This window comes from Odontesthes bonariensis, chromosome 7 (genome assembly GCF_027942865.1).
Source record: "Odontesthes bonariensis isolate fOdoBon6 chromosome 7, fOdoBon6.hap1, whole genome shotgun sequence".
Taxonomy (NCBI): domain Eukaryota; kingdom Metazoa; phylum Chordata; class Actinopteri; order Atheriniformes; family Atherinopsidae; genus Odontesthes; species Odontesthes bonariensis.
The window spans coordinates 9,827,168-9,840,325 of record NC_134512.1 but is presented as its reverse complement, the minus strand read 5'-3'; the positions used below and the strand labels follow the sequence as shown (position 1 = coordinate 9,840,325).

At 38.2% G+C, this 13,158-nt stretch overlaps 1 protein-coding gene across 2 annotated transcripts in view; it reads left to right on the top strand.

Moving 5' to 3' along the window:
* fgd4a (FYVE, RhoGEF and PH domain containing 4a) overlaps positions 1–13,158 on the top strand; it is a 60,128-nt gene that overhangs the window by 793 nt on the left and 46,177 nt on the right. The window contains exon 1 of one of the 2 annotated variants that reach the window (XM_075469384.1): positions 7,215–7,681. The exons of the other annotated variant lie outside the window; for it this stretch is intronic. Within the exon in view, the coding sequence (XP_075325499.1) occupies positions 7,552–7,681 (130 nt within the window). The 5' untranslated portion in view covers positions 7,215–7,551. Of the gene's footprint in view, positions 1–7,214; positions 7,682–13,158 lie in introns of those variants that run through there. 2 annotated transcript variants of the gene reach the window in all.

Sequence of the window (13,158 nt, the reverse complement as noted above, 5' to 3'; positions counted from 1 at the left end):
TCCGTTCTGTTATATTTCAGTTTTAGTTTTCAAATGTGTTGTAAAAACTTTCTCCATGCAGACTTGGAGATGGGTTTTTACAGATCTTCAGACTAGCAGCTCTAACTGAAAGTGTGTCCAAGCTTTGGTCCAAATTGGCTGACTTTAACTCTCACAAAACAAGGTTGAAGGTTCCAAACACTTATCAGTTTTTGATCTGTACACTCTGTCTGGACATGACCCACTGAGGCAGGAGGAGCTGGCCTGATTTAATCTTATCTTGCAACTCCTACTTGTATAAGCATGCAGCTGAGGATACTTCTCTGTACTTGCAGTTCAATGTGAATTTTGTGCCGTGGTTAATAGTAGTAGAATACCCATAGATTTGCCATTGAATCATCCTGTGAGAGCAGTGCAAGAGTCCGCTTCATATAGGTTGTATGTATCATCATATAACTGACTCCTGTATTGCCCATGTTACCGGAGTAAGCTGAGAGTTTTGTATTTCACACATACCTGAATATTTATCCTATTTGGCCAAGACGTATGCAGTACTAAATCAGAGAGCTAAGGCCTCTCTGAAACTCTGGGAGCGTCGTGTGGATTTTTGTAAACTGTACATTTTTAAACTAGTAAATTATTCATTATAATTTTGGCTTCAATCAACAATGAACAGTTTTTGTCATTATTACTGCTCAAAAAGACATGTTTCTTGGTCAGTTCACCATGCCCCCCCCCCCCCCCCCCCCCCCCCTATATGTTAACTACAAGTTACTGTAACCAAAGCATCGGTGTTGCTTCTGTAAATATATAAACAAACCTGTACATGAGCTGTGTAGGATTTTCGAAAGTTAAAGTACTGACTGAAACTAATTGCCACTACTTCTGCTGTAGTTGAAATATTTCTTCCATTTGACCTGGTGCAATATGATTTTTATCATGCCTGGCTGATCCTTCTTTCCTTAGACCACAGACATAAACACTCAGTTGTCTGAATTCCAAGAGACTGGGTTTTCTACTTTTAATGAACTATATTTCTATGCTCTGCCCGCATACACTTGGGACAGATTTAAAACGTTCACTGGAGTTTTATTAAATTGGTTTTTAGGCTATTATTTTATGCTGGGAAAATGGTTTGTCATTATTTATGTCTGTCTTCTGTCCTTCTTCCCAGACTAATGATTTGGCATTGAGCCATTATGGCTGCAAGTTTGTTGTTCTCTTACAGTGGCTTTGCATTTGAATGTAAATAGCTTTGTTATCTTATCAACTCTTACCTTGTCTTGCTGGCATACCAGAGCTGACAACATCACAAAGCTTTGTTCTTTTTGGAAACCATCATTCACCTCAAAGGAAGTGTAAATTTATCTTTTTCCCTCTGTGTATAGTAAGGTTTGCATTAAGTAGTCTGCTGTCTTTAATTATGATTGCAGTGTCCTTGGTCCCTGTGCACAAATATCTACAGTACATGTATGGTGATATGTGTTTAATACTGGGTTCAGATAGCTTTGGAACTTGTAGTTTTATATTGATGTTTCTGTGAAAAGAGCTGTACCAGTCTCCAACAATGGAGCTGTTTGTTTTTTTTGTCTGCTCAGAAAGAAGCAGTGGGACTGTATGAATCAGAATCAGTGTTGCCTGCTCGCCTGCTGTTGCTGGCATTGTTTTTCCTGAACTGATGGTCATTCATTCTGATCTGAACCCTTTTACTGTCCAATATTGGCTGTAACTCACTTTACTATTGGTTCTCTGATTGTTTTTTGTACAACATGGTTTGCTGTACCACACCAATAGAAGCTCCACATCAGTTTGAGCTTTGGATAGAAAGAGGCACAACTTTATGTATAAATGGAATTTAGTATTTCTTATTGGTCAGTTCGAGTGTACTCGGAGTTTAGAAATGCACCACTCTTGTGTTTGACCTCTGTTAAATAAAAAGGCCTCATGTTCTGCTTCACTGAGCTACAACAGAAACAATTAGGATTTTGTGATATTTTTAACAGTACTCAGTCCAAAAGTGTGTTTACATCTGTTTTTATATCTTATAAACATCTGTGTTTAAATCTTTTTGACCATCAATTTACAAATCCTTTAAATTTTTTAGGCCCTGACCATAAAAAGGAACCACAAAAATGAAATCTTAAACTGTCACCTAACCACAAATTGCCATGGCTGACGGAAATAAGTATAAATGAAATAATACAGTGTTTGCATGCTCCCAAGCATACTGAATTGAATCACCACATCACAGTGACATTTTAAACATAATTTTCTGCTCACTGAACTTGATTATAATTATGTAATTTTTCCTGGGTGCATCAGACTTTATTTTTCTGTCAATGATACACATAATTCTGTTTAGCGGCTTGAACTCATCGTGTGGATATGCATGTTTTTTGGAAATATTTGCAACTAGATTTCCCTTTAACCTTTCTCCATGGCTACACCAAATATGCAGTCTTGTGAAGTGATGCTTGGAATTTGTGTGCATGTATATGATGTAAAGCATCACCACAATTTTACACAGGTCCCACAAGGAGACAAAATATATTCTTTAGTTGTTTTTTATTGAGGAAAATGATCCACTGTTAAACATATATGAGTGGCAATGTTATTAAACCTGCACAGCTGCGGAATTTTAGGCCGTTTCTCTGTATAGAACGTCCTCAATTCTGGGATGCTGCTGGGTTTCCTTACATGTGCTGTTCACTGCAGGTCTTTCCACAGTTTTTGTATTGGATAACGTTCAGGACTTTGAGTTAGCAAGTCGAAAAGGTTGAAAATTTTGTTTAATCTTTAATCTTTGTTTAATCATTCTTTGGGAGAATGGTTGTTATTTACATAATTGATGACTAGGGATCTCCTAAATACAGTTATTTGAGATAATTGTTATCATGTCTGTATAATCATCATAATCGCCTTTGCTCACCTCTATGACAATAACTGAGGGAAACTGAGAGAAATGTGTTGTTTTCATATTGATATTCACCATTTGATAGAAGTGACTGACTGATAGAGCTTATGTCCTTTTTTTTGCCATCTTGTGTCATATCTTTCATATCTATCATATGCAGTTTTTCCTTTGAAAACTGAACGGAAGAGAGACACATTTTTCTTTTATGTTCCTCCTGTATTCATTTCCTATAAACTTCTATAATACCGTTGTGTTGCTTAGAAGTTGCTCCTGAGTCCTTTGGGACCGCTGCACTGTTAGACTGTTTTCACTTCAAATTCAGTGCTAATCTTTGAAGCTCACATACTTCTGCCCCTCACAGATACGTCATCTTCGATCAATATCCATGTATAACATTTTTGCCCTTTTTGATTAGGTTTTTTATGCCCTTTTGAACTTGTGAAAATTTTTTGCCAATCTTTTTGGAAAAAGTTTGAAAATTATAAAGCAGTTACGCCCTTAAATGGATTATTGTAACCTGTTTGAATGGAAATCATGTTGAGAGGATGAAGAATTTACACAACAAAAGTCATTATTATAGAAAACACAAGATAGTAACTGAAATGATTTATAAAATAAATTATATTGTCATCACACCAGCACTAACCAGTAAGGCAAGGCAAGGCATCTTTATTTATACAGCGCATTTCATACCACAGGCAACTCAATGTGCTTTATATAAAGACAAGGCATTTAAAAGAACAGCATAAAGCAGCATAAAAACAAGCAATTTAAAGAAAAAAATAAAAAATAGAATAAAAATTAAAGCAATCAAAGAAGAGGGGAAAAAGAAAAATATAAACTCAACCATAAGCACACCGAAAGAGAAATGTTTTTAACCTGGATTTAAAAGTGCTTACAGTTGGGGCTGATTTCAGTTCTGCTGGTAGTTTGTTCCAGTTGTGTGCAGCATAACAGCTAAAAGCTGCTTCACCATGTCTAGTTTGAACTCTGGGCTCCACTATCTGACCTGAGTCAGTAGATCTCAGAGCTCTGCTGGGTTTATACTCTGCTAGCATGTCATTCATGTATTCTGGACCTAAACCATTCCGTGATTTGTAGACGAGCAGCAGAACTTTAAAATCTATTCTGGATCTGACCGGGAGCCAATGTAAAGACTTGAGAACTGGGGTGATGTGATGTGATCTCTTTGTTCTGGTTAAAACTCGGGCTGCAGCGTTCTGAATGAGCTGCAGCTGTTTGAGACTCTTTTGGGGGAGTCCAGTCAGAAGACCGTTACAGTAGTCAAGTCTGCTGGAGATGAAAGCATGAATCAGCTTCTCCTGATCTGTTTGGGACATGAAACCCTTAATTCTGGATATGTTCTTAAGTTGATAAAAGGCTGATTTGGTGACTGATTTGATATGGTTGTTGAAGGTCAGGTCTGAGTCTATCAGCACGCTGAGGTTCCGGAATTGGTCTTTAGTTTCTAGAGACAGTGACTCAAGATGTTTACTGACAGCAAACCTCTTCTCTTTGTTGCCAAACACAATGACCTCAGTTTTTTCTTGATTTAACTGAAGGAAATTTTGGTTCATCCACTTTTTGACTTGCTCTCAGCAGTCGCACAATGACTCTATAGGACTGCAGTCATCTGGAGACAGTGCGAGATATATCTGTGTGTCATCTGCATAGCTGTGGTAGTTGACTTTAGAGTTCTTCAGAATTTGACCCAGAGGCAGCATGTATAGGGTGAACAGAAGGGGTCCAAGAACTGACCCCTGAGGAACTCCACATGTCATAGCCACTCGATCAGATTGATTACTTCCAATGGTCACAAAATAACTCCGCTCCTCCAAGTAGGACCTGAACCATTCTAGGACTGTCCCGCTGAGTCCTGCCCAGGTTTCCAACCTGTTCAGCAGTATACTGTGATACACAGTGTCAAATGCAGCACTAAGATCCAACAGGACCAGAACTGACACCTTGCCTGAGTCAGTGTTCAACCTTATGTCATTTAACACTTTAATAAGAGCCGTTTCTGTACTGTGGTGAGGTCGGAAGCCTGACTGAAATTTGTCAAGGAGTCCACTGGAGTTCAAGAAGTTACTGAGTTGATTAAAAACCACTTTCTCAACAATCTTGGCTATAAAAGGAAGATTTGAGATGGGTCTGTAGTTGGTTAAAATGGAAGCATCCAATGTTGTCTTTTTTAGGAGTGGCTTGATGGCAGCTAATTTTAAGGGTTTAGTACTGTAGGGTTTAGAACCAGTACTGGTTTTACAGCCAATAGCATAAATGTCTTCCAACTCTCACTATGCCTCATTATGAGACAACAATGTTCTGTCAAAAAGTCACATGCATGTACATTGGAAAACCTAACTCACTATAGCAGGACCATACTGTGTAGAGGAGCCTTTAGCACCTAAGTAAAAGTTAAAAGACAATTACATGAAAAGTTTATGAGAATTAAAACAGACCCTGGAAGTAGACAGAAGAATGGACCCACAACAAAATGACTACAGCTTGCAAGAATTGTTCTTCCACCATGTTGTTCTGTAAATTTGTAAGTTAAAATACATTCAGATATTGAATTTAAATGAAAAAAAGACTTAATCAGTCTACAGTATCTCAAAATTGAATAGAAGCTATTGTTTTAAAATCCCTTAGCGTTTTACAATTAGCAGTCTGATTGAGGCTGAGCTCTCAGAGTCAATTTGTGTAGCCAGAAGCAAAAGAGATAGTGCTTCATTATTGAGCCGCAGTATAACTAATTATCACATATACTCAGTGTTCTTGGCTTTGGTTTGCGAGTGAAGGAGCAAAAGGACGAGACACATTCGATTTGAGTTTGTCTGTCAGGCAGACCAATTCAAACTAAAATTGCTCTCATGATAAGTAATGGCATTTTCAAAGGCTGTGCTTTCATTACGTGTTTTCCATAGATCTCGTTACCTATGGTCTCCTTCAATATCCACTTTGCTCTCTACCTGTTCTGTGAGAAGGAAATCCTCAAGATCTATAACCAGTATTGAGTGTTATTGTTAGCTGATGTCCTCTGCATAATTATAAAAATGTATATATACATTTTCTTTATATCTTTTTACTAGTTCTCAAAGTGTTATTTATCTCGACATACATAAACCAGTAAAGTCTGTAAAAGAAATCACCAGCTTGATTAATTATTGATCCGTGTTTATGCATAACTCTTTATGGCATGAAGGAATACAAGGGTACTTCTGTCCTACAGTGGGAGATTTTAGGAGGAGGTAGTTTATGTGTTCAGTTGACAATCGCAGTGGGCGTGAGCTGCACATTGCAGGAAATGACTAATACGTGTGCTTGTGTCATACAGTCAAACTCAACAGTTGCCCCCACACATATTGTCATGTTTGCAGTGCTGCAGTTTGCAGATGTTCCAGTAGGTGGAGATAAATGCTCAGAAATGTCTTTCACATCCGCTATTAGTTGGGAAATGGTTGATTGGTGTTCACCATGTGATGTAGACCCTTTGCAGAGAAATTTTACTGTCTTAAATTACATTACAGCCAGGTGTGACACTGTGCAGCTGCTTCCAAAACAATCAAGGTACTGTTGGAAATCCTGTTGCTTTCATTTTTACATAGAAAATCAAGAGGCCCTTTTTATAAGAAGATTGTGATGCAGTTGTTTTTTTCACATTTTAATTTTCAATCTCTAATAATACATAAAGTCATCAAGTGGCCTTAACAAACACACTCAATGGCACAACTTTTCATAGCTTCTGATGAGACAGGTGCAGTAAAAACAATTAGCTATAGAGATATAACCAATAGCATTTAAGGCCTGTGTGGTCTTTAATGGAGTGTCCAATTAATTTCAGTCTTTATTCTTATTTAATGATTAAAACATATTATTACACTAAGTCAAGAAGAAATATGAAATGCTGTTAGTGTTTTTCATCCTGAATCCTGATAGGTGCAGTCAATAGAAATTGAATTTTCTGCCATGTTTCAGCCAAGAGACCATGTTTTTCTTTCCATGGACCAGCCAGAGCTTCCTGACTGTGATGTGTGTTGTTTCCTCCTCCTGACTGGCATTGTTAGCCAGAGAGGCTTTTTCCAGAGTGCTACTGTACTTTGTTGCCTTCTGAGCTCAGTTTGAGCTAAAAACTTATTGAGAATTCAGAGTTGCCATATCAGCCTGCTGGACACTGAGGAATCAAATCAGACTTTAAGGAACTGTTTTCACAGAGTGGAAGATTTTAACAAATTGTGTAATCCTTTTTTTTTTTTTTTTTTTTTTTTTGCTTTTTCATCACTCACCTTTGCGAAATTTAGGACATTTAAAAGACGGTTCATCTTTAACTACTGTACTGTCTTTCCTCACTTGAGTTGCAGAGTATTGTAGAGCATAGACCTTATATGTGAGTCTCCTCTACTTCATTGTGCTCTGAGGTAGAGGAAGGAAGGCAAGAAAGTATCAAACAGAAGTGTATTTTAGGACTTCATTTCCACAGAGGATATGAACATTTTGTTTCTTTTGGTAACACTTTGACATAACGTTTTCATGCACTTGAATTTGCCTTTCTACATGGACACAGCATGGACTAGTTATCCTGTGGTTATTGGAAGTCCCATCTAAGACAAGTTGCTTCTGGTAGGTCATCCTTACAGGCGAGGACAAGACGATGAGGATGAATGCTCTCGTTAGTTGATAATATATGTTACAAAGAGATCTTGATTGGACTGATAATGAAACGACGCCGCAAGTACTGGTTTTGGAGCCGCAAAGGTAAAAACTCAAAGATGTGTCTGCTCTGCTGTTATGGTAAGATTTGAAAACTCTTCATTTGGATTTTAAAAAATGTTTAGCTGAGTTTTTATTTTTTGTGCCCACACTTTCACAAAACTCATCACCGTAGGATTTCCCTGGTTTCTTTCCCAGCTGCTCTGTCATCCTCATCATGAGCATTTAGCTTTTCTCTGTTTTCTGCTAGTGAGCATTATCAGGATTCTGATGTTATCATCTCCAGTTTAGCCATTTTAGATAGACACTGTGTTTAGTTACTGGTTTAACATGCATGTTTGGTAGATGCACACGGAGTGTCATTTTTCATGTACACTGAGTGTACTTTTGAGTGTTGATTTACCAAGTTGCTGTGTTCGTCTCCATGTGAACCAGCCTGCTGCTGTGTAGCAGCATGAGAGGAGGCATTTAAATTCACCATGCAGGAAAAAAAAGACTGTTTTGTTCTCAGAGGCCTGGGAACCATTTCCCCCTCTTAAGACCCTCTTCCAACCACTTTGGCCTTTTGGCACTGTCCCTGATGGCCCATTACTCAACTGTGTTCATGTCCTAGTGCACTGGAAATTATTGTTGTTGTATTGTAACCCCTCATCTGTACACCTCTCTCAAGTCGCTGTGTATTGTTGGTGAACAGGGTTGAGTCGCCCTTGTTTAATAGTTGAGTAGAGGAAACACTGCGAGGCTTTCTGCTTCGTTCTCATAGACAGGAAGGAAATAGGCTGGGAACACCAGCATGCCTAGGTCCTTTCACCACGCTCATTGTTTCAATGTGAGAGAAGGTGTCAGAGGCAGAAAGGTCTTTAGTATCAGTTTATTCAGTTTACTCAGATTCATTTTGTATCTATACCGGAGCCCCTGTAGATAGCTCTGATTTCCCTTAAGATGGATCTCTTAGCTTATCTGAGAGATTTTGTCATTGGTAATGTGGGTACAGATGTCATTTTAGGTCCTTCATTTTATTATTACAATAATATTATGATAATAAAACTAATCATGTCAACATTTATCTAATTATAGAACTGTGATTAATATAAGTGTGAGAATGTATTAGTACAGAAATGTATACAGAACATACATGTAATACAGAACTTTTTTAATTCTGGTACAAGAGTTTACTCGTACGTTTATTACAATTAATTAAAATCTTTCATCCATAAATGGATGATAGTAACACCGGTTTTTGGGGGTTCTTTGTTCTGCCTGCTGAGTTCTTTTACTGATGGCCATGTGTTGATGACTATCCAGCAGCTGAATATCTACCAATTCAATGAAGAATGTGCCCTCAGCAGAATGACAGCCAACCTAAAGATGACTGTGCCGGTCAGTTAATCTTTAGGACCTTCGTCTTTTTGTACAGACAGACACAAATGATTGCCTGTTATTTTTTTCGGGGATATGCATGTTCTTAAAATAGTTAAGGCATTGTAAGTGTTTCAAATTACTACTTTGCCTAATTTGTTTAGACCTATTATTCACCAACAAATAATCGGTGCGTGAAAGGAGATAAACTCTTTCCAATTGGATATTTCATGAGATTTATGCATTTTGGCTGAAATTAACACAAACTGTTTATGAAATATTTCTCATTGTCTATCTTCATACTCTGAAGTGGATCTATGTATTAAATTGAAGCTAGCACTTGTCTTAGGTACATTTTGTGTATTGAGGATGGACGCTGAGTGTCAAACTAAAGAGTAAATCTCGTGAAGAAATACCATAAACCTGCTCTCTTTCCAATGGCCAGCTGGGAGTGGCTCCTCTGGTTGCAAAAAGAAGCTTGATAGGATATAGGTTTCTAAGAAAATGACCTTTTATTCACTTGATTTGTTACATCAGTAAGATTTTTCCTTGTGAGTTTATAGTCTCTGTTACTACTTTCAATTCTTCTAAAATCCAGCATGATTTGTAAAGAGTCCCTTTTAGAATAAAAGGTTATGCTTTAGAGCCTGGCTACTTTGTGATTGATACGTCACTAACTCATGCAGAGACACGCATAGCGCTTAGTCGAATTCACCCTCGGCTCGTCAGCAGTGGTTTCAAACCACAAAGGTGGCCATGACCAAAGAGCTGATCTTCATGTTTTTTTTACTTGTGAAAGTTCCATTCAATTCAATTCAATTCAATTCATTTTTATTTATATAGCGCCAAATACAACAAATGTCATCTCAAGGCACTTAGATAGTAAGTCCAATTCAAGCCAATTGGAATTCAATTAATTAATAATAATCATAATTCATAAAATAATCCAATTCGTTCATATAGAGCCAATTCAAAAACAATTTCCTCGCTAAGAAAACCAACAGATTGCATTCAAAGGATATCTGTTGGAACAGGGAAACACGAGTTAATGACCACAATAATATCACATATACATAAAGAGAGTAAAGTGAGGAAAGGTGTGAGAGATGAGGCCCCCCAGCAGTCTAGGCCTATAGCAGCTTAACTATGGGATGTGTCAGGATTACCTGAGCCATCCCTATTCAAGGTAAACACAAGAAACTTGTGCTAACGAAAAAATAAATAATAAAATAAAGGACCAGACTCAGTGAGTAATTCCCTATACTCCCTATATAGATCTGCTCCTCACACCGCAACAACCATCTTTTTACAGCCACAAGCTACCTCAGCCTCTCACCAACTGCACACCAGTCACAGCAGGGTGGGGATGCAAACCCTGGTTCGGGTAGGGGGAGAAATAAAAGAGGTAAGATAAGCGGGAATGGGATTCAAACCCTGGTTCGGGTAGGGGGTAATGAAAGTATAGAGGGTGCCAGAGGTGGAGGCAGAACAAGACACACTAGCAGATTCAGCAGACAAACTCACCTAAACAGTCCTATAATCACTAAAAATACCAGCAAAAACAAAGCCATACAACTCACTCTCACCAACTGCACACCAGTCACAGCGGGGTGGGGATGCAAACCCTGGTTCGGGTAGGGGGAGAAATAAAATAGGTAAGATAAGCGGGAATGGGATTCAAACCCTAGTTCGGGTAGGGGGTAATGAAAGTATAGAGGGTGCCAGAGGTGGAGGCAGGACAAGACACACTAGCAGACACACTATCAGATTCAACAGACCTAACTATAAGCTTTATAAAAAAGGAAAGTTTTAAGCCTGGTCTTAAAAGTGGAAAGGGTGTCTGCTTCCCGGACATTTACTGGCAGCTTATTCCACAATAGAGGGGCCTGATAACTGAAGGCTCTGCCTCCCATTCTACTTTTAGAAACTCTGGGAACCTCAAGTAAACCTGCAGTTTGGGAACGAAGTGCTCTGTTAGGAAAATATCTTACAATGAGATCTTTAAGATATGATGGAGCTCGGTCATTAAGAGCTTTATATGTAAGGAGAAGAATCTTAAATTCTATTCTGAATTTAACATGGAGCCAATGAAGAGAAGCTAAAACTGGAGAAATATGATCTCTCCTGTTAGTTCTCATCAAAACTCTGGCTGCAGCATTTTGGATCAACTGAAGGCTTTTCAGAGAATATGTGGGACAGCCCAATAATAAAGAATTACAGTAGTCCAATCTTGAAGTAACAAATGCATGAATTAGTTTTTCTGCATCACTCTGAGACAAGATGTTCCTGATTTTAACAATATTACGAAGATGAAAGAAGGCAGTCCTAGAAACCTGTTTTATATGCGAGTCAAATGATAAGTTCTGGTCAAAAATAACTCCAAGATTCCTCACTGTAGAACTAGAAGCCAAGGAAATACCATCTAGAGTAACTATATAGCTAGACAATTTCTCCCTGAAGCGCTCAGGTCCAAAGATAACGACTTCAGTTTTGTCTGAATTTAGAAGCAGACAGTTCTGAGTCATCCAGGTCTTTATGTCTTTAAGACATGCTTGTAGTCTGACCAACCTATTGGGTTCATCTGGTTTTATAGATAAGTACAGCTGAGTATCATCAGCATAGCAATGGAAATTTATGCCATGCTGTCTAATAATGTTACCTAATGGAAGCATGTATAAAGTGAAAAGAATCGGTCCAAGCACAGAACCCTGAGGAACTCCATGACTTACTCTGGTGTGTGAGGAAGATTCTTCATTTACAAGAACAAACTGAAATCTATCAGATAAATATGACTTAAACCAGCCTAATGCAGTTCCTTTAATCCCAATAACATGTTCAAGTCTCTGTAATAAGATACTGTGATCGACCGTATCAAATGCAGCACTGAGATCCAACAGAACAAGCACAGACACAAGTCCGCTATCAGAGGCTAAGAGGAGATCATTGGTAACTTTCAGCAGTGCAGTTTCTGTGCTATGATGCACTCTGAATCCTGACTGAAACTCTTCAAACAGATTATTTCTGTGTAAGTGATCACAAAGCTGAGCTGCAACTATTTTTTCAAGAACTTTAGACATAAAAGGGAGATTGGATATAGGTCTATAATGAGCCAACACTTCTGAATCAAGAGTAGGTTTTTTAAGTAAAGGTTTAATTACAGCAACCTTACAAGTCTGAGGTACATATCCTGTCAACAAAGACAGATTGATCAAATCCAATATGGGAGTGTCAATTAATGGGAAAACCTCCTTGAACAGTCTGGTTGGGATTGGGTCTAAAACACAAGTTGATGGTTTAGAAGAGACTATTGCTGTTGTTAGTTCAGAGAGATCAACTGGACAGAAGCCGTCTAAATACAAATCAGGTTCTAAAGATACTTCTAAAGCTGCTGTACTTGATGATACATCACTGATAATAGTGGGAAGGACTCCATCAATCTTCTCTCTGATAGAAACAATTTTATTAATAAAGAAGCTCATGAAATCATCACTGCTGAGAGTTAAAGGAATAACTGGCTCAGCAGAGCTCGGACTCTTAGTCAGACTGGCTACAGTGCTGAAAAGAAACCTGGGATTATTCTTATTCTCTTCTATCAATGATGAATAATAAGCAGTTCTAGCTTTACGAAGGGCTTTCTTATACATTGTTAAACTATCTTTCCAGACTAACTGAGACTCTTCTAAATTAGAGGAACGCCACTGTCTCTCCAGCTTTCTTGCAGTCTGCTTTAAAGCACGCAGCTGTGAATTGTACCAAGGAGCCAACCTCTTCTGACTGATTACCTTCCTTTTCAGAGGGGCAACATTGTCCAGTGCTGTACGCATTGAAACTATAGTGCTGTCAACAAGAGAGTCAAGTGCTGCTGGAGTAAAGTTTAGGTAGTTGTCCTCTGTCATATCTGCACATGGCAGTGAAGAAAAGGATGATGGAATTAATTCTTTAAATCTGGTTACAGCATCCTCTGATAGACACCTTCTATACGTAAATTTCTTCTCAGAAACTGTATAGTCAAGTAATGTAAACTCAAAGGTTATCAGAAAATGGTCAGATAAGACAGGGTTATGAGGGAACACTGTTAACTGTTCACTCTCAATGCCATAAGTCAGCACAAGATCAAGGGTGTGATTAAGGCAGTGAGTCGCTCTGTGAACACTCTGAGAAAATCCAATAGAGTCCAATATAGAATTAAAGTTCATATT